The 23,704-nt window shown below is 40.8% G+C and overlaps 6 protein-coding genes across 6 annotated transcripts; 2 read left to right on the top strand and 4 right to left on the bottom strand.

The window, feature by feature from the left end:
- Positions 1–162: 162 nt before the first annotated feature.
- On the bottom strand, positions 163–4,009 carry ATC70_006245 (uncharacterized protein; the record flags this gene model as incomplete). Its single annotated transcript, XM_064825524.1, has 3 exons — positions 163–1,172; positions 1,230–3,760; positions 3,852–4,009. 3 exons carry the CDS (start codon positions 4,007–4,009, stop codon positions 163–165), a joined length of 3,699 nt encoding a protein of 1,232 aa, XP_064676742.1.
- Positions 4,010–7,954: 3,945 nt separating this feature from the next.
- ATC70_006244 (uncharacterized protein) lies at positions 7,955–11,248 on the top strand (the record flags this gene model as incomplete). Its single annotated transcript, XM_064825523.1, has 3 exons — positions 7,955–8,526; positions 8,585–8,731; positions 8,791–11,248. The coding sequence occupies 3 exons, from the start codon at positions 7,955–7,957 to the stop codon at positions 11,246–11,248; spliced, it is 3,177 nt and encodes a 1,058-aa protein (XP_064676741.1).
- Positions 11,249–11,450: 202 nt separating this feature from the next.
- On the bottom strand, positions 11,451–13,934 carry ATC70_006243 (uncharacterized protein; the record flags this gene model as incomplete). Its single annotated transcript, XM_064825522.1, has 7 exons — positions 11,451–11,810; positions 11,866–12,043; positions 12,097–12,344; positions 12,403–12,534; positions 12,591–13,223; positions 13,281–13,418; positions 13,470–13,934. The coding sequence occupies 7 exons, from the start codon at positions 13,932–13,934 to the stop codon at positions 11,451–11,453; spliced, it is 2,154 nt and encodes a 717-aa protein (XP_064676740.1).
- A 135-nt stretch (positions 13,935–14,069) lies between these two features.
- Positions 14,070–14,973, bottom strand: ATC70_006242 (uncharacterized protein; the record flags this gene model as incomplete). The annotated part of the gene is made up of 4 exons (XM_064825521.1): positions 14,070–14,171; positions 14,228–14,331; positions 14,387–14,705; positions 14,761–14,973. The coding sequence occupies 4 exons, from the start codon at positions 14,971–14,973 to the stop codon at positions 14,070–14,072; spliced, it is 738 nt and encodes a 245-aa protein (XP_064676739.1).
- A 438-nt stretch (positions 14,974–15,411) lies between these two features.
- ATC70_006241 (Chitin deacetylase) lies at positions 15,412–16,745 on the top strand (the record flags this gene model as incomplete). The annotated part of the gene is made up of 5 exons (XM_064825520.1): positions 15,412–15,486; positions 15,551–15,621; positions 15,674–16,498; positions 16,572–16,632; positions 16,704–16,745. 5 exons carry the CDS (start codon positions 15,412–15,414, stop codon positions 16,743–16,745), a joined length of 1,074 nt encoding a protein of 357 aa, XP_064676738.1.
- A 3,139-nt stretch (positions 16,746–19,884) lies between these two features.
- On the bottom strand, positions 19,885–20,931 carry PHO81 (phosphate system positive regulatory protein pho81; the record flags this gene model as incomplete). The annotated part of the gene is made up of 1 exon (XM_064825519.1): positions 19,885–20,931. The coding sequence occupies one exon, from the start codon at positions 20,929–20,931 to the stop codon at positions 19,885–19,887; it is 1,047 nt and encodes a 348-aa protein (XP_064676737.1).
- Between the last annotated feature and the right edge of the window lie 2,773 nt (positions 20,932–23,704).

Here is a 23,704-nt window from a genome sequence, read left to right as displayed (position 1 = left end):
TCAAGGGTAGTCATGCTTAGCGTATCTAAATGTCACCCTAGAGGTGATCCACAGTGTCGAAAGCCTAATGTTGATGGGTATCAAAGCGATCATCAGTACGAACGATTGGCAAGCTTTATTCAAACTACAATGGGAGGTATACAAGGAAGCCGACTTGGCACATCAAGAAAGATCCAAAGCTCTTATCAATTCTTCATCAGTGGCATTGGCTGAACTTTGAACAATTGCTCGGTGCGATGGCATAGCAAAAATAGGAGACCTGGTGCCGGTAAAGGATCTGTCAGTGGCTTTTGGATAGCTTCCTTTGGCAGGGTAGAGCTTGCTGCTGTCATTAACGTAAATGGGATGGTCATCGCCTTCATCCGCTTCATGTTCACCATCGGTTTCCTCCTCCTCCTCCTCCTCGTCGTCGTCGTCGTCATCGTCTTCATCCTGCTCGACAATGACCACTTCTTGTCTCATAACGTTTAATCTAGCCTGGCCTTGGCGGATCTCTTCTTCTGTGAATGGATAAGAGGCCATGATATCGATCTCGTCCTTCTTTTGATTACTTCTTTTCGCGATTTCACATATGAGATTAGATACAATCCAGGGGAATGAGAAAAAGCCTCCTTCCACTGACATGTCTCGTTCTCTTTCGTTGGGATGATAAGTGACATAGTACCACGCTGCAGCCTTAGCTTCCATAAGCGGGTTTTTTGCTGGATCAATCATACCAGAGCCATCTCTAAACTCCTTGAAAAATTCCTTCTTCCACAGGCTCTTGAAAGACTTGATGGCCTTCATGGTGTATTCGTGCTGCTGGTAGTTGTTCTTTGACTTGCCCTTCTTGAGCCACTTGATAACATAGCCTGAGCAGACTTCCGCTTCAGTCTGAACGCCAAATTGGTTCATGTGTGCACTCAGGTTGTTGTTGTAGGTAGCGCGTAGCTCTCTGGCTTCTTGGATGTAAAGCTCCATATTAGGCACACGCAGACGCACATCAAACTCTGACTCGGATGTGAGAGTCGACTTGTAGTTTTTGTAATTGGATTTGTCGATCGAGCGGAAGATTTGGCCGAGAACCTTCTTTGATTGATACGACTCGCGATCCTTCTTCTGCATAAAATCTGGAAAGATTTGTACTCTGAGATCAGAGGTCAGCTTGGCAGGTTTACCGGACTTGGGGAAATCTAGTCAAGAGAGGATGAGTTCCCTGGTGTCTAAAGACATGCGCTTGTAGTACTTACCGACAGCTTCAGAGTGAAGTTGTGCTAATCGAATGCATCTGCCATCTCTGGCACCAGTGGGGCTTTGGTCAGCCGTAGCCAGATGTGCATTGGCAATCTGGCCCAAGTTGTCATTGCTAATGTAGTTGACAAAGAACTTGAGAATATCCTTGATCTTCACTTCATCCACGAGCTTGGGAGGCGCTGGTGTGTAGTCCATAGCAACGTAGTTTCCAGATGGAATCAGTCTTGGATCCCAGTACACAGTGTAGTCATCGCCGTCAAGATCGCCACCAGAGCACATGCTTGGAATATCACGCATACCCTTGGACGAAAATACAATTACATCAACAAGGTGATGGAGTTCCTCTCTGTCCACAGCCTTGACAACACGTACATCACCAGGGTGGAAACAAGGGTTTCTAAAGGCGACAACATCGCCAGTGATTAGCTGCTGCTTGGCGCTCATGCCACACGTGTCATGAAATTGCACAAAGACTTCTCCTTCTTCCAGCGTTCCAGTTTCGTCCATGACGCCCAGTAAGTAGGCACCCTGAGGAACGATAATCTTGGCCTTCTTCTTGAGATCTTTCAGAATATTGATACGGAACAAGTTGAGCAGGTTCTTAATGTAAGGGTCACCACGCTCGAGAAAACCAGCTCTGATCAGAGGCACCATAAACAACGCTGTACCAGCTTCATCGACGTTGCCTAGCAACACACGCACAGCTTCTTCAGGTCTGGAGAACAAGCGATCCACATCTTGCAGCATTTCATGCATAAAGTCCATAAAGACCTGATCCTTGATACCCAAAGACGACAGCAGTGTGATGACTTGACGGTTGAGGTAGCCATGAATGTAAGTCGATGTACGGATGACCTCCAACGTAAGGTGCTTGGATTCAAATTTGATCTGACTGGGTCGTAACTGAACCTTGACCTTTGTATTCGCCAAGTGCTCATCAATGGTAAGGACGCCTTTGGCCCCACCCAAACGGAACTGGAACGCACTTGGTGGTGACTTGAGCTCCAGACGGAACGCTACTTCTTTGGCCAATTCAGGAGAAATCTTACCCACGCCGTCCGAGAAGGTATAGCCATTGCGCTTGACATCCTCAATGTATTCTACTTCATCTTCCTCCAAGGTGTAGACAGGACGCGTCGAGGAGAAGCATTGGCCCATGCGAATGGCATGCTTGGCCACCACTTTTTCATGCGAAAAGACACCCATCCAGGTACGAATGGTATGTGCATTGATATCCGTAGTAGGAGCAAAGAACCAGCAGCCTTGTTCACGCAATTGAGAGCTAGAGAAAGCGAGGAATTCATAACGCTTCTTGCCAATCTGCACGCCACGCTTCAGGATGGTGAAAATGCGGAGGTAGATAGAGTCTTTGGCCATATTCTCGTTACCAGCACCACCCACACGATTGTGTCCCTCGTCCATGAATTGCACGCGAATGAAGCCTTCGGATTGATCCTTGTAGTGTCGAATGACTCTGTTGGTGGTCTCTACAGATGGTGTTTGAATGTAGATGTGGGTGGGTGTCACAATGATCTTGCGCAGTAAAGCACAATGGTTGGGCACACTTCGCTTCTTGATCACTTTCATGTCCCATTTGCTCCAGATTTTTATAATTTCAGCCAACGGATTCCACACACGCTGCTTTGACTCGCTCAACATCTGAAGAACAGCACAAATAACAACAGGGTCTAGATTGATGAGCTTTGAATAGAACTCGTCGTCCAGGTTGTATTCATTGATATAGTGGTAAGAGATGACTGATTCCAGCATGTACAGCACGTCAAAGTCCAAGCCCAGCTCGCAGCGCTCCTTGTGGCCAAAAGGCTTTGGTATATCTTGCAATTTATCCACCTTGACGAATGGCGCCTTCCAACCCAATTCACGAGGTACCAGATTGTAGTTGGCGGCATTCTGCAACTTTTGATCGAATTCAGCAGCAAATCGAGGCTGTGGGCTGAACATTAGGCGAAATGTCAGCCAGTTACCGAGATCCAGAGCATCGGGATGGGCTACAGGCAAAAAGGGCGTCTTTTGTGGTGCAGAGATGTCAGAATCCGCTGTCCTAGGGATCAGTGTTACTCGCTCCCATTTCTTGTCTCTTGACGATGAATGCTTAGTGTTGGTAACCACTTGGTGATTTCTCTTCCAAAAGATGCCCGGGTATCTCAGTGGGATGGTCAAGATGGTGGTATTTTTCTCTCTCTCGGCATAGATCTCTCCAGCAACATCCTTGAACTTGAATTCCACTTTGTATTCTTGGCCCAAATGGGAGAAAAAGATGTTAATTCTTCGCAGCGTATAATTAAATTCAAACTTGAGGTCTCTTTCTGTGCTGGACCATCCGTCGATAAAGTTCTTTGGTGTGCGCATGAAGCCCATAGAGAAAAAGCGGGGAAACATCATGTCTCTATCCCATTTCAGCTGATGTGTGTCTGATACCTCATTTCGGATAAACTTGATGTTTACTTTTCTGCCATCAATTTTGTGGTTGCCTTCTGTGAGCTCATTGGGATTGGAAGGAGGTCTCCTACATGGCAAGGTTGGGGGGGGGGGGAGATTTGAGTGTATCGATCTTGGGCTGTCTGTGTGTGTTGTCCACATAAAAAAAAAAAACTTACTGAAATACAATGATGGCTGTGCCTGCCATGCTACCATTATCGTCTTCTTCCAAGATAGCTGTTCTTACAGTCTCGAATCTATCAAAGTATTCCATCAACGTAGATGATATAGTGAGTGGGTTTAAGTCTGACACACGAATAGTTTTGGATTTATCCATGTTGTTTCGCTTGTTCCGGTTGTTGCTGTTGCCATTCATCCCTACAGAACACAAGCAGCAGTAGCAGCATGGATGTTTAAATCGAAAAGACTTGTACTAATTCCTGCCAACTATATACTCACTGTTGTTGTTGTTGTTGTTGTTGTTGTTGTTGCTGATATTACTGCTGTAACTCACTGGGAGATGTGTTTGTGGTGATCAAGGCCAATGCAGAGATGGAAAAGGTGTGAAATGCGTTCTCGGTGCGTTGACAAAAGAAAATATATTTTAAGGAGGTGAAAGAAAAGCAGGATTTTTTGATGGTTTCACTTGAATCCTTATTTTCGACTTCCACCATCAGTGGGTTTATCAGCTTGGGATGAGCGGTGATAGGTGGTTATGGGGTTAGTGGCGCCATAGGTTGGTATATACAGCTGATTCACCAGTAACTGATAATAGATCCATGATATAGCTGTGTGTTGCCAACAACAAAAAATAGTCTCAATTTGGCACCTGCCAGATGTCATCCGTTCAATACTGTGATAGATTGTTCGTCAGACTAGTCTATAAATTCAATGCTGTATCTTTAGCATTAAAATGTTGCCATATGAGCCCACAAGGGATTGCATCTTTTCCTCTGTTATTGTATGAATCAAACCTCCTACAAGTACATTTAGCATCTCTGATTCATTTGTGTGAAGGAGTATTGAGTCCCATATCAAATTTAATCCTAGGTCTGACAACAAATGAAGAGGCCTTAACTCAAACATAAAGACCTAACGTCCTCTGCTATTCAATCTTGCTTAAAAATTTGATGAATTCAAAACCTTTCAGAGTATCAAGCAGCCCGATCCATGTTGGCTTTGGCTGAACAATCTATTACCCTAAAATGCTGCAGGCAGTGTAAGATCATCCATATCAGATTATATCATCATATATTGAAATTTCCATTTTCAAGCGTTCATTATTATCTAAGACCCTTCCGGAAACGACTCCAACTGTAGATTCAACCCTCTTGCGGTATTTCATATCTGCATCAACGAAAAAAATTGATATTCAAGTAGATAGCATATCTGTATTGCCTCTTACCGTTCAGATATTTGTAAAACACAGCAAAAGGGATGCATTCAGACCGTGTTTTCTCGCGTCATAAGCTGTTTTAGACCACGGGAATAGCATCAAACAATCTCTCTCACCTGACACTAGCTTCCTGACACCTTTGCTCAACTTTTTGAGGACCAAAAAAAATATCACCAAAAATCGACCAAAAAGCATGAGGGGTGCCTCATGGTTTTCTTCAAAAATCAAACGTTCGCGTTTTTGACACCAAAAATGAAGACTTCTACTAAGGCATCTATAAGATCAAAATGTTCCTCTCGATCCAAAGCAGCCCCTGAAACGTTGTTTGTGAGACCTGTCTATACAAAATCTCGACATTTTGGCCAAAAACCTCATTTTATATTTTCAAGAGTTACTCAATAAGCTTCATCAAAACATCCATTATAATTAGCACCATCAGATGCGCCTTGAAAAGTACTTTAAGAAAGCTTAACGGGGTTTAGGATAATTATCACGACTTATATAGTCGAATCTTGCAAAATAGGTCGATTGAATTGTTTTTGAACCATTTCGAGAAAGAAAAGTAACCTGAGTTTCAATTTATTTTGGCTGGCAAAATGCCTTTTCATGAGGATAATCATTGTTTTTGAAGTTAATAAAGAAGGAATTAATGATTGAAAAAGTACCATAGCGTATGATCTAGCTTTTATTTACTGCTTTTTTTTTTCGTCATCTGATAAAAAATTAATCTTTGAAAGATGCCCCTCCGAGTGCGAATCCTGAATTCAATTCTTGAGATCGCTAGACCAAAAGATCTCTCCAGCTAAAAGTGTAACCCAACAAAACAGTTCCTGGTTCATAATTCAATCTCTAGCACACCTTGTTCCTCTTTTGCAGGAGACAGATGGCTCTATCCTCATCTATAGCCGCGGGTGCTTTTCGTTTCTTGTAGAGAACTCAGTGTGGTTGGCATTGAACTGCCGAAGTAAGTAGCATTTCAACCTCTAGCTGTTAATGTTATAGCTTTTTAATAAACTGTAGATAGTTAAAACTGATCTGTTTTTAAAACCCCTCTTCATCTTGAGAGGCCATATTGTGATACGTACCGTAATACACTCTGCGTTATATACGCAGGCCAAGACATAACTATCGTATCATTTGGGTCGCCTGGAAATCGAGGTACTCATTATATAAAGACTTTAGTTGTATACATAACTTACGATTAGAAACGCATGGACACTTAGCTGAAAATAGCATTCTATAATATCGCTGGTATCTTCATTTGCTTTTGTATGGTATCGTAGTGCTAGATCCCTCTTGAAATCCACATGCAATGTGCATCCGTTGCAGGAATTAAAATATTTATCCATCATTGCCCAATTAATCAAGCAACTGTGTTTGTGTATACGACAAAATTACGTATAAAGCAATCTGTTGTGATTACATTTCTGCGATAATTGTATTGTGTTGCAGTCTGATTTTTGTAAAAGATCGAACACAAAGCTGGTTCATTTCGTGGGAGCATAAATTAATGGTTAGACTTGATCGATATTCAGATGTCTACACTGCGCTTCCAAGTGAACGGTAAAAAGATTAAATGATTGCTTCGTAATGTAGCTGTGGAGTAATCATTAGCCTAGGGTTTGATATAGAATCAACGTTATTTACTACAAAAACGTGTTTAAAATCAAATCAGCAAGTTAAATTCTCCTTAATCTTTCGGCTTTACATTCAAATGCTATACCCAATTAATCATCTATGGCTTGTTCAGGTGGAATTTTTAGTTCTTTCATGATGGATTATCCAAATTAAACTATATTTAAGTAGACCTGCTTCATCAAGATTATTTAAATGGAGATATAATTGACATCAAGCAAATCACTTATGTAATGCGGTTCAGGGAAACCATGAGATGGGAATGTATGGGAAATCAATGAAAAAATGATTATATAGCAAAGGATAAACTGGCATCAGTCTGGAGATGTGGTTATTACTGCATATTGGAATTGGCCGCTGTTGTAAAGAGTTGATTCTCTTCGGATGATTGATTCTACCGTTTAAAAAGTAAGCATAGGAAACCGGATGCTTCCCCCGGGTAGGAGATGTGGATACAAGCAAAATGACAAAGCATTCCTAAAACGTGAAATCTGCTTTGATGAGAATCGGCGACGAAATGGAAGAGATCTTGCAAATTGCTTATGACACTCTCATGGATAAAATTTCTACTCAATCTTGGCAACGACGTTCAATCACTGCTGTATCCATGAGTTTTGTAGTTGAACGCAAGTATTACATTATGAACATGGCGCATGCATTACATGAACTGATTTTCCGAGTAGTCTTCCTGTTGCACTACAGAGGCAATCCCTTTCAACATAAAGTTTTACCCGTTTATTCAAAACGTCATGGCCCTGATCTAGCATCATTTGTAGAGTATTTGTTTTTAATTTATCACAAATTATGCTAGTTGCTGTTGCACGGAATCGAGGAGATAATTCACAAAGTGCTTTGAATTTTCTACCGTGTGTAATGAAAATAAGCAAGCCATGGCAGAGAATATATGATACAATGTTATCTTATAATAGATATATGATTTTTTTTAACATATAGATTTTCCTTAATAAAGATTTCAGACTGTAAGCTGGTTTGTATATCTTGATTGCCTTAAATTTGATAATATTATTCTTATAATCAGGAAGTAGAAAGATTAACCGAGTCGTTGATATGCCCAAAAATAGCAAAATTATCCCAAACGAAACCTCCAAGTATTGTCATGGCAAGGTATTAGAACAAATCAGAAGAGTGTATAAAAGGGTATTGCATTCGTCTCATTTCCTGTTCCTGCATTCATTACATCTCCATCTCATCTCTCATACATACATACATACATTCATATCATCTATATCCATGTCTGCTTTAAACGCTCCTACCAATGTCAGTTTTGCCTTGGGTCAATCTGTTCCCCAACATTTCAAGGCCTTCACCAACTACATGAACCAACAAGCCAAGATGCACGCTGATAAAGTGTTTGCTCGTTACTATTCCAATGGTGAATACAAAGCCATGACTTACGCTGATATTGACCGCCTTGCGATCAATCTCGCCTGCAAGTGGAGCAAAGATGCCAAGGATATTGAGGTTGTCTCTTTCATCAGTGATCACTCGTTGAATTACATGATTGTTATGCTGGCTATTATGAAGTTGCGTATTACCATGCTCGCTATCTCTCCTCGTAACTCGGAAGCTGCCGATGTCAACTTATTGGAAAAGACTCAATCTAAGCTTCTCATTGCTAATGTCAAGTATGAATCTATTGCCAAGGCTGCTGTTTCTCAGGTTCCAGGTGTCAAGCTCATTGTCATCCCTCCTCTTGATATTGAGGCTTTACTCAAAGAACCCATTAATCCCAGCTATCAGCAAATCCTGGACCTTGAATTTTCCGATGAGGACATCTTGAAGCCTGCTTTGATCATTCATAGGTAAGGAAGCCATCGAAAATTGTTTGACATGACAGAATGCTCACAATGCGTACTATAGCTCCGGCTCCACTGCTTTCCCCAAGCCAATTTATCTCAGTAATCGCTACCTCTTCAACGTCATGAGCTGCTTCGAGATTTTAGTCAACTCCAAGGACCATTTGGAAAGCTTGACTGAGAAAGATGTTGCACTTCCCTCAGTGCCTCTGTAAGTATAAATTTTATATCATTTATTCCAGTGCTATGCCTAACAGTGCTCTGTTATAGTTTCCACATCTTTGGTTTCTTTGTCCATTTCTCTGTCACAGCATTTGGTGGCAGCTGCGTCTTTTTGGAAAAGCTTCCTCCTTCTCAAACTGAAATCACCAAGGCTTTGGTAACCAACAATGTCACCATCATGGCTGCTCCTCCTCTCATTCTCGAGCAAATGATCCCTTATCTTGAAGAAACAAAGGACCTTTCTGCTATTCAGCATCTCAAGTATGTTATCTTTGGAGGAGCACCCATGAAACACGCTTCTGGGGAATGGTTCCACGCTCGTGGTGTCAATGTTCGTGATATGTACGGAACCACTGAGATTGGTGCTATCATGACCTCTGATTTGGACCCCAACAGCAAGAACTGGGGTTCCCTTCGCCTCTTCCATTGCGACCCCCAAGGCCATCCTTATGGTACTTTTGAAATCAATGATCAAAGCGAACCCAACGTAAAGCATCTCTACATCCATGCTGATAGTCCTACCTTGGCTAATAACGTTGCCAATCGTGCTGATGGTGGCTACGATACTCAAGATTTATTCATTGAAAACCCCAACTTCCCTGGCTATTACACTTACTTGGGTCGCCGCGACGACACTTTGATTATGGAGAATGGTGAAAAGACAAATCCTGTTCCTATGGAAGCTACTATCCGTCAAAACCCTATGATCGAACAAGTTGCTGTTCTCGGTCACGGCCGTCAATGTACTGCTGCTTTGATTCAATTGGACAGAGAATTTGCTGAACGTTTTGGTCCTGAAGAAATCATTGCTACTGTCCACGCTGCTGTCAAGGAAGCCAATCTTGAATGTCCTGGTCATAGTAAGATTCTCCCTCAAATGGTCAAGATTTTGCCATTCAACAAGGTATTACCTTCTACTGACAAGGGCACTGTCATGCGTAAGAAGGCTGAATCCACCTATCAAGATGTGGTTGAGAAGCTCTACAAGGATTTCTTGGAAGGCCCCGCTTCTCATACAAAGACCAACGCTGGCGATGATACTTCTGTCTGGACTCCTGAACAAACTGAAAACTTTTTGATCACTTGTGCTGCTGAAGTTTTGGATGTGCCTCAAACTACTTTTAAGGATCGCACCCAATCCATCTTTGACTTTGGTCTTAACTCTCTCTCTGCTATTCAGCTTCGTAACCGTATCGCTGAATACTTTGACGATGTGTCACAGAGTTTCTTGTTCCAGCATCCTAGCATCATCAGTATGCGCGAAGCTCTCATGAGCGGCCAAGAAGATCCCTCTACTCAAATAGAAAGACAATACCAACGCACTCAAAAATTAGCTGAATCCTACATCAAGATGGCCAAGAGAGACTTTCCTCGTGCTCGTAACTCTTACGACCAAAACAAGAGCAAGGTTATTCTCTTGACTGGTGTCACTGGCTCTCTTGGCTCCTTCATGTTGCGTGATTTGTTGCAAGATCCAACTGTTGATAAGGTCTACTGTTGCATTCGTGGCAAAGACAGCCAATTGAGAGATCGTCTCGTGGAAGCCTTTGAATCTCGTTCTCTTGATACCTCTCTTCTAAACACGAATCGCGTCGAGGTCTTGCCTATGCGTTTCAGTGAGCCTTTCCTAGGTTTAACTGAGGAGCGTTACTATCAACTCAAGCAAGAAGTTACCATTGTCCAACACTGTGCCTGGTTGCTCAACTTTAACATGCCTGTGGACCACTTTGACAAGGAATGCATCCAGCCCTTCTACAACCTGCTGAAGTTTGCCTACAAGGAGGTTAACCCTATGCATGTCCACTTTATCTCAAGTATCTCTGCTAGTGCTGCTGTTGGGGCAGAAATTCTGGAAGAACCTTTGCCTTTAGATCCTCATGTGGGTATGCCGATGGGCTACGCCCACAGCAAGTTTATCGTTGAGATCCTCTTCAACTATTTGGCTACCGAGAAGGAATTTCCCTGCTACATTGAACGTCTTGGCCAGGTCTGCGGTGACTCCGAGAACGGCGTCTGGAATGTCTCTGAACAATATCCTCTTATGTTTGTTGGTGGCGGTTCCATGATGCACAAGATGCCCAACTTGGATACTGTCATCGATTGGATTACCGTCGACTATGCTGCCGCTTCTATTGCTGATATCATGCTTCGCACGGCCAACCTTCCTGCCAACCCTGAACAATCCATCTATCACATTGTGAATCCTAAACTTGTCAAGTGGTCCGACATTCTTACTGCCATGAAGAAGAACGGTATGGAGTTTGACATTGTTGAACCTGCTGAATGGGTCGAGGAGCTTGCCAAGGACGATACCAACCCTGCCTTCCGTCTCATGTCCTTCTATGAGGGCAACTTCAAGGAGAACTTCAAGATGCCTGTCTGGAAGACTGAAAAGACCAGCGCCATGACTCCCATCATTGCCAAATCTCCTGTTCTTGATGCCGACTTGTTTGGCAAGTTTTTGGCTCGCTGGCAATCAGTTGGGTTTTATAACCCTGCCAACTAGATAGTCTATTATATCTTTTCATTTCGCATCAACACATCACAACTCATTCAAATTAGATACTTAAAAACTTGTGTAAATAACCATTGAATAAAATTTATAAAGTTCAGATCAATCTATATACTATTAGATTTTGTTTGATGGCGTTGCCTAGCAACCAGTATTTATTGTAGCTTAAAGAAATCTATCAAGTATCGAACAACATTTACATGACGGTACACGCAGAGACAGACTGTGTATTATTATTCACGACACTGATCGAGATGGTAACAGAGTCGATGGCTTCTTCTTTGCGGTTGTAGTGATGGTAGAGAGTTTGCTTCTCTTCATTGTAATCACATTCACCAGCATTCGCTTGAATTTCAAGGGGCTTTCCGCCGAAATGGAAGTAGGGAACAAATATTTCAGTGACACTAGCAAGTTTGTCCAATGCAGAATAGCCATCTTCTTGCAACTTGCTGATCTCGTCGGATGTAAAAGGTATAAAAGAAAAGGTATATTTCTGGTTATCCAAGTCGAATTCAGAAGATGAGGGTGTGCCAGCCACTTTGGAGGCATAGGGACGCTATACACAAGGGCTTAGTTACTTCTTCTTACACTACATGTCACTAAGAGCTTACCAAAACTGCTTCTAATACTCTGCCTCCATCATAAAGATGCTTTTTGGACAGTTTGCTATTGCCATCATCATGCTCGAGGTAATCTTCCTTTGCCTTTTTCACCGAGTAGATGGAAAAGTTCTCTCCATTCCAGTGATCTCCATACTCATGATCATTACAAACATCATAGTTCCATAACCTGAGCAACATATCAGTATCAGATGATGCTGGACATGCTTGATGTCGACTTACGTAAAGTTGATCAGGTTGGTCTCGACAGCATAAATAACGGCATCCAAAAAGTGAACATGCTTTGAATAGTTGTCGTCTGAAAAGGCAATCTTGTTGTTTATATCCATTGGAATGCCTACTTCACCGAGGATACAGGGCTTTTCGCCCATGTTTCTCAGTCCATCCTGCTTGATGTTTCTAATCTGACCACGGTAGTTCTTCTTGGCTCCGTTTCTACCAAAGTAAGTTGCGCTAACGACATTGCCTCCCTATAAACAAAACGTAAATATCTAATGCTATCATTTATTCCATGTATATGGACTATACCCGTTGAAGACATTGAACATCATGCGTAATTTTTCCATTGAACTTTTTGTAGAATACACAATTCAGATCGTACCAATGAGGCGAGAAAATTACATTGTGGTGGTGATCTGTTTCTTTGTACACAGGGGCTCTCTACAAGAACGAAATCAATAAGGCTTGCGCTCCACATTCCATTGCCAGTTCCATACCTCATTCGCTAATGGCTCGACTAGGCAGTACCAATCTTGCTTGACGCTCTGAATTGATTTGGCGTATCGATTGACAAGAGGCACATAGAAATCATCGTAAAACGAGATCTTTTGGCCGGTAACTGGGTGCTTTGAGAAATAGTGAGAATCTACCAAGACGGGATCACCAGTTGTCTCGTCAGGCTTCCATACGCCGTGTTCCTTCCAAATACATTCCCCTGTCCATGCAGAGACCCGGCTGGTATTGATGATGCGGTCATGCGACTTTTTGGTTGGGAATGGCCATGATTTGATGTAAACACCCACCTTTTGTGGGATACGATCACCCAAGGCAAAGCTCTGTAAAGGTGTAGGAGCATCACCGAAAATAAGGTTCACAATAGGATCGAATTCGTTCAAATGATCTAGCCCAATATAACCTGGATGAGGTTCATTCATAAATTCAAATCCCAACACAGCGTCCAAATCAACTAGTCGTTGCGCTAAATGGTGGTAGGTGCCAATAAAACAGTCGTTGAGAAACTGCTGGATAGGCTTGCCCTGGTACTGTGTCTTGGGAGCAAATGTGTCTCCTGCAAAGAAGAGCGTAAACATGGTACAGGATGCTAATTTGGTATAATTCGTGGGCCAAACCTAAAACTTGGTCAGAACATTGGCAAGTTGAGACCAGAATTTCAGCTAAGGACTTACCATAGGGAGTGGATCTCCAGGAACAGCGTTTGTGTTATGCACGTAGGCAGCACCAGTCTCTTTGAAATTCTTCATGTTCATACCAGCAGCCTCAAATGTCCATCCAGGGGCACCCGATCCGCCAGAAAATCTCGACCACTATCCCTTATTAGAGTGATAAAATTGACAGTTGTATGTGGCTCTACATACCGTATCCTGATGTGGATCAATGACACACTTGAGCCCGTATTTAGGCATCAATTCAATCAGTGCTCTCAAGTAATCAATGTATTCCTCGTCATAGATGCCCGGACCTGAATGTTCAAGACTCTCCCAAGGTACCAATAATCTGACAAGCGTCAAGCCCCACGCTCTTAATCTACTGAAATGCTCATCCGCTTCCTCCAAGGGAAAGGGTCTTCCAACAAAGCTGACGTTTCTATGATCCCAAAACAAAAGGTCATCGTAAAGATGAGTGGAGCCTGGGTAGGGCTTTGTTGGCAGCTTGGATGAGCCACAGACGTTGATGCCTCTCATAAGCAGTGTTCTACCATGCGTATCCTTAAACCATTGACTTGAATGCTTGATGGTGGTGTTCCAATCTTGAGCAGTTTCAGAGTAGGCGTTTTCACTATCGAATGAGTCTATGCTTGATAGATTTAGTTTATTGGACATGCTGAACGATGAGAGAAAAGAAAGAAGTTACATGATTATCCCTCCCTCATTGGTTTTTATTCAGTTTAATTAATGCCATTGGGTGTCCGAATGGTATGGAGGCTTATGATTGCTTGTATTTGTGGGGGGAGGAAATCAATTGAGGGGTTGTCTACAGTATCTGCCAGCCTCAAGATCTGCTAATAGGCTTTTGTAGTACAATCGGATCTCGTCAGACTGCACCAAATCCTTATCCACCTTGACATCCGTATTAGCCGACTTGCAATGGTGTCATTTCGTTTATGCAACATTACCTGTGGTCGTTTATCAAGCAGCAAACGTTGGCAATCACTCAGATTCAGATTATATGTTCGTAGTAGATAACAAATGGCAATTGCAGCACTTCTGCCCCTGCCGGCTAAAGTTTTGAATGAATTTCATCAAGTAAAGATGACACGCACTATGATGCTAACCTTTGCAATGCAAATAGATTGTGCTTTTCGGTCTTTCTTGCTTTCGTTTGATGATTTCGCATATGCCACGGTGGATCAAATCGATAGACGGTATTGAAAAGTCAGCTGTTTCTAATCGAATTTGTGTAATATCCATATCTTTATACAATTTCTCGTATCCAGGAAACTCCAAGCACAGGTTGACAATGGTATCCACTTTCTCTTGGTTGTGCAATTTCTTGATCTGCGAGGGAGTTGGTAGTGCACCGAGTATTATATAATCATCCACTCTATTGTACCATTCCCATCCTGTGAGACATCCAAAGCAATTGACAGCCAACTGAATCTGCCCTTAGTACAAGTATACTTAAATCATGTATCACACAAACACATACCTTGTTATAGTAAAGCGAAATATAGAACCTTACCCAGGTGAAGAAGTTGGCCTCTTTGGTGGGCACTTTGAACATGGCGTCAGTCAACGATTTCTTTACAATGGGGCCACCACTGCTGTTATTTTCTGCGTCCTCCATCATGCGCACTTCCTCTTGCAGTGCTTTGCTGATGCCTAGCGACGAGTTTTGCTGCTCAGGATGCAATCTTTGCATTTTAATAAAAGGTAATCAAGTAAAAAAATGTAGTTGATATTCATATTTCATGCAGTTAGTACATTGCTTGGGTGGCTTGTCTTTGTGTCCCTGTTTTCTCAGGGCAAGCTGACTATAGCGGATTGTTTCATCGTCTTTTTCTTACCTTGTAGAGCCTGCCATCCTTGTAGCCAACAGAGAAGAAGAAGAGAGAAGAAAAGATGAGTGCAGCTACTAGTGAAAGCTATTTTGGGAAGACTGGATTTGCTTGTAAATGCGGATTTTGATTTGATCTCTTGTTTTTAGTGCCTTGACTCCATGATGGCTGATATCATCTGGGGGGGGGGGGTGTTAAATGCTGTGAGACGCGTAAATTGGAGCTGAACATTTCGTGTGTAAGGCAACTGAAAGAAAAAAAAAGTTTTCTTTTTCCCTTCTTATTCAAAAGTTATATTTAACATGAGCGATTCAGCAGAAGAGGAAGTTTTCGAGGTTGAGGAGATCCAAGCTCACAAATTTGTCAAGAAAAACAAGGTAAATTATTGGATCATGGCTGTCATGGATTGAACGCTGTTCTTATCAAATGGATACCGAACAGGAGGTCTTATATTTCATCAAATGGTTGAATTATTCACCAGAGGATAACACCTGGGAAAAAGAGGCCAATGTGTAGGTAGATCTACTCGCTGATGTGGATTTATCACTGACATCCAGAACACAGATTTGCCACTGATTTGATTGAAAAATACTGGAACGCCATGCCACCTACATCAAAGGACAGACGTCAATTTGAAAAGATCAACAACAGCCGCAAAAACCCAATCAAATTAACATTTCCTGCTACTATACCCACTGTTACTCCTGCTGAAGCCACCAGCAGCACCGAATCCTCTGCTAATATTGCCAAGAATAGCAAACAACAACAGACTTTAGATAGTGTCTTTGGTGTATACAATGGCAAGGGCAAAGAGAAGGAGGCTGAAGCACCTCAACAACCTGCTGCTGCTCCTGCTGCTCCTGTTGCTAGATTGCCACAAGTCATTGCCACAAACAACAACGAGGATGACGATATGGACGAAGATGAGGATGAAGAGGAGGAGAAAATGGAGATTGATGACACAGATGATGAAGATGCCTTTGCTACCCCCACACCTTCATCAGAGCCATCAGAGCCATCAAACTCTGCATCTGATAACCAGACCAGCTTAAAGAAAAAGGAGGAAGCGCCTAAAGAAGCGAGCACAAAAAGAACTGCTGGCAATGACAGCAGTAGACAACAAGAAGACTACTTTTTAAAACAACACGAAAAGAAGAGAAAGAGAGAGGAACTAGGCATTTCAGATGATTCTTCAGTTGAAAGCTTGTCACCACCTCTCAAATCTAGAAAAACAGTTGTGGATATTGAAGAGATTCAAGAAGACGAAGAAGTCATTTTCAACGAGAAATATGCAATTGATCCTCCTTTGGATTGGACAACCCAGACTGAGCGTGTGGAATATATTGGAAAAGAGGTAGATCAATCTGATCTCTATTGTCTTGTCAGATGGTAAGTTGAGAAATTGGACAAGATAACGCATCTGAATGGAGGCTAACAGCGTGCTTTTTTCACTGGCTAATAGGAAAGATGGTGTCAAGTCTATGCATCCATTAAATTTAGTGAGAGAGAAGAGACCCGACCTTGTAAGTTTCTGTTTGGTTTTGAGTCTGCTGTGGTGGGCTATTTTGCTGATTTGATTCCTTTTTGTCTGTAGGTAATTGACCGCTTTGTGCAAATGGTTATGCAACAACAGTAAATCTTTTCAGTCTGGTATTTTTGATATCTTGTTTGTTATTATAATTTCAAATTGCATATTTTTCTACCTTTTTTCATAAATCAAATCAAAGCGAGGGGGGGGAGGGTTACTCTACATTGTTTTTACATATTCCTTCCTTTATACGATGGGGTTTGCGCAAATAGGCGGTAAAGTTGGTTTTGTACTTTTTAAGCGACCTGTAGTAGTGAATCTCAATCTTCTATGAGAATTCACGTCTTCCTTGGTGGAAACAGACCTTGTACAGGTAGATAGCATACTGCATTATCTCTTATTATTCAAAAGCGAGCCTTTCGACACTTCGGGTGGTAACCTGACCTACGCTTCGCTTCGGTGGAAACCAACCTACGTTTTAATGGCTCGCGCTGCCGCGGGCTTTTGGCTAATATTGCAAAATTAATATAGCTAAAATGTTAGAAGAACCCTGATTGTTGATTGATACAGAATCACTAATTGTATGAGTGTTTATGCTTTGGATGGTTCTCTACCTTCGCCTCTCTTCGGTGAGAACCAACTTGCGCAGCGGCTGCTCATGCTACTGATTGCTCTTGCATATCTTATCAAAATACTGCTACCTTCATTTGGAGAAGTATGGGGTAATCATCTCGGTTTATATAGTCGAATACCGCAAAATATGTTAATCGAGTCGTTTTTGAGCAGAATTGTCCAATCTAAGGCAGTGATTAATCGGAGATTAAATCAGCTTCTGCCTGCAAATCAATAATGCCTTCATCATGAAATCAATGAATGTTTGTGAAGCCAACATGAAGGGGGATACAAACTATAAAATAATGTAGCTTGTTTTGACTACTTTATTTGCTTTTGTGTCTCAAATTCGTGTCTTATGAGCTCAAGTGGTGTAAACTGCTCATTTCAAGTGCAACCTTTATGATGCGGACTGTAAAATCGTCATCCTACTCAAGATGGTATATTATACTTCAAGAGTGCAGCCCTCAATATCAGAAGCAAGAAATCAACAGTTTTTATCTAGATAATGGCTTCAAGATACGCCGTCTACGATTTGTGCTAATGTCTAAAATGAACATGTATGGATTAGAAACAAACTAGCAGCTTTTGAATTTTCGGCCAATTGCTATCCCTCTATTTAATACAGATCAGAGGATAATAGGTCAAGAAAAAATAGCAGGAAATTGATATCGGATGGCATTTGGCGCGGCAATAAACTCTGAGTGCCGTTTACATTCCATTATTCCCTTGAAGACGCGCTTTTTTTGACCCAAAACCAATTATCAGGCAGGTCTACTGAATCTCATGGATGTACAGAAATGGCATGTAGCTTACATAATGTTTCTGAAGATTTCTTGATCTACAAAAATTTTAACGAATTCCAGATGAAATCGAGAGCAGTAGCATGTTTCAGAAGACAATGGAAACCAATAGCTGAATTTCCTCCACTTCAGTTCAGATCCAAGTTTATATATACCCCAGGTATTATGATGATGATGATGTTTGTAAAAATGAAATAATAAGAAATGGAAAAAGAGAAGCCTTGTGATACCATCTTGATCAACCACTCAAAGCAATGTATTCCAGCAGCGTGTATATTAGGCTTCTAGCATAAATCTATAAATGGGTGCTAATGTAGCCAGTATCTACCCTGCATTTGGACATATAAATGTTGTTGTTGTCAACATCGTGAACGTATAAATCCATACTACGAGTTTCATATACTTGAGCTTATTCTTAGCACAGAAAACAATCTGATTTAGAATACGTAGCATGTTTCAAGATGTTATATTCTTTGTTCTTTTTGATGTTTTCCCGTACATCTGATCCGATAACAAACTATATACTACTGTTGCTATTGCCAGTAGTCTATATTTGGCTACGTAAGATTTGTAGCCACCACAACTTGATGAGGACATTGTTTTTATTGCATGATTATTTATAATATACATGTTGAAATCAATAACATTCTCTGCTAATAGAAAAGACCTCTCTCTAAATGGTGATGAAAATGAAAATAACTACTGAATTATGGTAGAATCAAACTTAAAATAAGTTTATCCTCTTGTACCTGGTTCTGTTTTACCGAGAATCAATCATCAGTTACACAAACGTGAGAGGGAAAAAGAATGTTTGATATCTTGTTAAAAATACAAACTAGCTTTTTTGACTGCTGATGTGTGTATATACATGTACAGGATACTATACATCTCGTATTTGTTTAAATATAGCAAATCTATATTTAAGCATATAGCGTATGCCAAGGTGATGAGTGTACTTTTTTTTTGTCGGTACATGTCTGACTGCCAAGGATAGACGACATCTACATCAGGTAGTCTAGAAACAAGGAAAACTGAAAAGTTTCAAGGCATCGATATATCATAGTATGAAAACTGAACCGGGGAATCCACTCGTAAAGGAAATAACCTTAAAGGTCTGATAACGAAAATAATGATATGCTGTTGCCTCTGCTGCAAAGCAGATGTATACAGTAGCAGTAAAGTGTTGGGCCCCAAGGCACTTTTTTTATGTGTATAGCTGAAAGTCAAGTGTGTGGGTGAAGAGCAGCCTAAAAGAGGTGGTCAGTAAGTCAAAACAAAAATCTATTCTTGTAAAAAAACATGATCTAAAATGGAAACGTTTTCACACAGCCACCACCACAAAAAATCTCTCACAAAGCATATCATGGTTGTAACTGACAATTGTAACACATGTCTACATTTGGGATCTGTATATCAAAAACGTCATTTTAGACACACATTTGATACAAAAATATCTCTGCTATCAGTATATGCTATTTGAATTTTAGTCGTGTCATATAAAATCTCCAAGCAAAGAATGACAGATACACAAAACGGTTGCTATGATACAAGATCCAAGTCAGGGCTGATGTATCAAGCAAGGCTTAAAATGGAAGCTGCGGCTATTGTACTACTATTAAACACTGTTGTTGAGCCCAATATTTTGATGTATACTTTGTTAAACAAAACGGCAAGTTTTTTCATTTTTATTATTTACAAGAGAGATATTTTTTGAGTAGAATGATAAATATATAATAATAAAATACAGATGGGAGGAAGAGGAATATGCGAGAAGGAAAGGAAGGGATATGAACAAGTATGTATAGAGTTTTTTTTTTTTTTGAGTGAGTTGTTTATAAATGTACACCAGTACAGCCATTTTCCATGCGTAAATGTCTATTTAATGCATCCATACGAGCAAATGATTTGTGGCAGTGGTGGCAAGCGTAAGGACGGATTCCCCAATGTAACTTTTCGTGTCTGTTGCGATCATGTTGTCTAGCGAATCTTCTACCACAATGAGAGCAGGCATAAGGGCGTTCAGATGTATGAGTGCGCATGTGAGATGTGAGATTGTATGGACGAGTGAATGATCTACCACATTCGTGGTGTTGGCACACATAGAGAGCACCTTCAACAGGAGCCTTGGATGATGATGAGGAGGAGGAGGAGGAAGATTCCTTGGCAGCAGTAGCAGCAGCGATGGCAGCAGCAACAGCCTTCTTGTTTGCAACCTTATTCTTGACACCTTTACCACGACCGCGACGAGCAGGTGTTGTTGTGGATGGTTTGGTTACCTTATTCGTCTTTTTGTTTTTCAAGGTGGCTATTTCAGGCACAGGCGATGAGGGAGGAACCGAAGAAGCAGAAGTGGATTTCGAAGATGATAAACCTTCGGATAAGATTTCCGGAGAAGCTTCCCGAGAGTTGTTATTGTAAGTCCAATGCGACCAATTTGTTTCAATAATAGGAAGTTGTTGTTGTTGTACTGATTTTTGTTCAGGAAAGTTTAATGCAGCTTCATGTTCAGCAATAAATTGATCTACCAAATCAATAGCAGGAGCCTTGTGCTGGAAGAGATCAGGTACCATCATTGAAGTGAAGGCCTCCAAGGAAGCAGCAGCTAAATCAAAAGTAGAGGGCTCAAAATGACCAAGAGGAGGCACCATGAGGATCTGTTGCTGTTGTTGTTGTTGTTGTTGTTGTTGATAATTGATACAGTCATCATTTGGGCTGGGATAGTAGTATTGACAGTCTTTGGCAAAGAATGGATTTTCAAGTTGATCAAGAGATGTGTAGTATGCTTGGTTCATGTTGATGGAAGAGGATGAAGAAGTGGAAGAAAGAGGAGGCGATGAGAAAAAATCTTGAGTGTAGAACGAAGCGGTAGAATTCATCATGTAGAGAGTGTTTGATATGATTCAAGAAATGTCGAAAAAAAAAGAGAATCAAAGAAAACGATGGCCTTTTTATATTAAAATGAATGCTTGGTGCAACTGATGCATCCTATTCGCTCTCTACCCGTTTCCGATGAACAGCATTTGTTGTACAGGATTCTTTTTTTACTTTGGATTCATATGACCCGAATATGCGCAACACTTTTGTCGTTTAAAATTTTTGGAAGTCTTGGTTGTATCATAAAATGCTAAAAATAAATCAAAAGAGTATCATAATTGAAGCATATGAACAATTTTTTTTGTGGTATTGATACAAGATGTCGCATATGAGCCCCTATGAATGTGCATTTTGATCAAAAACTAGCATTTGTATATGCAAAATGTAGATACATTCAATACAGGGATCAAAATGAAATCTATAGATAGATGGCATGAATTTTCTTTTTCATCTTCATACATATAGTAATCGCCCCTTGTAAGCCACCTCCGTTTTCCTTTCTAGGATTCGTATTTTGCCGGCAACCTTGTTGTAGAAATGGTATCATGACCTATTCCATACCATTTGCTCATAGAAACACTGTTTTCGAATGTTGTCAAATATACAACTGACTGCGACAACCGCAAAAGCACTAATCAAGCCAAATTGCCAGTAGCATTTGATATCCATATAGGCTTATGTCTTCATATTTTCTTCGAGGCCTATATAAGGTATATATTTGTATCTTGTGTAATTCCAACCTACGGGTGTCTCCATGCTATGGGATGTCATGGTTTTCTGCTACTCTGCATCTAGTCGGTCGAAAATGAAATACCAATAGATTCCAAATGTTCAGTAGTAGTAGATCATATAAAAGACATTTTCTCGTTTGATATATGTTTGGGGTGAAATGTGCTCTGCTTTGGCTTGTTTTCATCTATTTTTTTTTTTTTTTTTTTTTTTTTTTTTTTTTTTTTTTTTTTGCTATGCCTTGGTATGACAGATCTTTTTTTATAATTCAACTTCAAACTTTTACATGAATTGAATTTGAATGAGTCTCGTACGAATCCCCATTCTATTGTCCTATCCTACGTGCCACAGATACGTTCAAACTCTGATTTAAGCGTTTTTTAGATGTATTTCTTTCGATATACGCGTAAAGTCAGTTCAGCTATCTGAAGTAATTTCTGATCTGCGTACTCAATGTGTAGTAGTATCTAAAAAAAAAAACACATTTACAACACTAATTCTCTACTAGATGCAAACTCTAACCTATTGTTTTTATTTGTAATACTACAGATTACACAAAAAACAAAAGCTTGGATGCTGGCCTGCTGTGAAACAGTAACAGCTGCAACGTGGATTTGGGTTGTTGATGGGGTAAAAAGATAAAGAACAGTATTCGTGCAGGGATTTGGCAAGACCCCTTTGGTACAGCTTCGATTCACAACACTGACAAGATGACCTTCATATAAAATTAAAAAAAGGGGTCGGGGTCAGGGTCAGGGACAAAGAAGAAGCAAGATCCTAAAGATATTTCAGCATCACATCTCGTCTTTTGCATACATGTATATATTTAATACCCTACTATAAAACCACAAATCAACCTCCACACCTACACACGTACATAGCCATGTCCATACACAGAATGAGAGGTGTACACAACCACAGCCAGCCAGGACGCCTCATTCTAGATTTCAACATTGTTTGACAAAAAAGGAATGTATGTATGGCTGAAGGATTTATAAACAATCAGCCCACGTTAAAATAGTTTGAATAAATCACAAAAAAGTAAAATACTTTTGACAAACAAAAGCCTCAGAAAAAACCTTAAATTATGGCGCCTGCTGTAAAATGACAAAATCAACCTTGTTGCCAAATGTTTTCTGATTCCATATGGTAAAGATCAGATTTTCATTTAATGGATAAGCTTGTGTTCACTGAAAGAATAAAGCAGAACCCTCTCTTTTCTCACTGTAGTGTGTTTGACAGTGCCAACCTCAGCGAGATGTGTACTGCAATGCCTACATCTGTTTGGCCTTTATCCTCATTTTGCCTCCACACCGAATCACATTTATATACATGCAAAACAGATAAAAACAAAGGACAGCGACTATTAAGGAAAGATTGGCTTTGATCTTTCATTCTGCTTACTACTGTTATGCAAATAACTCACAGGAACCGAGCTAAAAGCCCTTTTGTCATTTGAAGAAGTGTTGATGGCAACAAATACAAACAACACTTTGCCACTATTTTATTTTAAATGTAGTAAATGCGGATCCTAAGCCATTTTGATAGCGAATACACATCTACATAAACAAAAGATTACAACTGTTTCATACACTTTATAGATATCAGGCGTGGGATTTCGTACGTGTCAGCTGCCTCGTTGTCATGTAAGTGTTGCGTGATTGTCAGGAACAAGATGTCAATTGGCAGTTTGAAATGGTGCCAAATGCTACTCCATTTGAATCGTATTGAAATGTTGCCAGTTGTCTATATAGATTACATCATGTAGCAGCTGGAAATGCGATCCATAGCACAGCATAGCGGCAACAGCGTAGATAGAGGTACAGCTGTACTCACAACTGATAATCACTGAAACTTGATATGCCCTAGGCTTGAGATTTTTGGCTGGTTTGGCATTGTATGTAGTGTGTCAACATCTGATGTAGGGATGCATCTTTACTAGAGCAATATGAGTGGTAAATTCATTCATTATTAAACCAGCTGATTGAACCGTTTCTGCTCGCTCTAACGGAGAGCCTCTACACCGATTCATAGGCAGGCCAATGGACT

Source organism: Mucor velutinosus (genome assembly GCF_035048745.1).
Source record: "Mucor velutinosus strain NIH1002 chromosome Unknown tig00001545, whole genome shotgun sequence".
NCBI lineage: Eukaryota > Fungi > Mucoromycota > Mucoromycetes > Mucorales > Mucoraceae > Mucor > Mucor velutinosus.
This window is presented reverse-complemented; position numbering and strand designations above follow the sequence as displayed.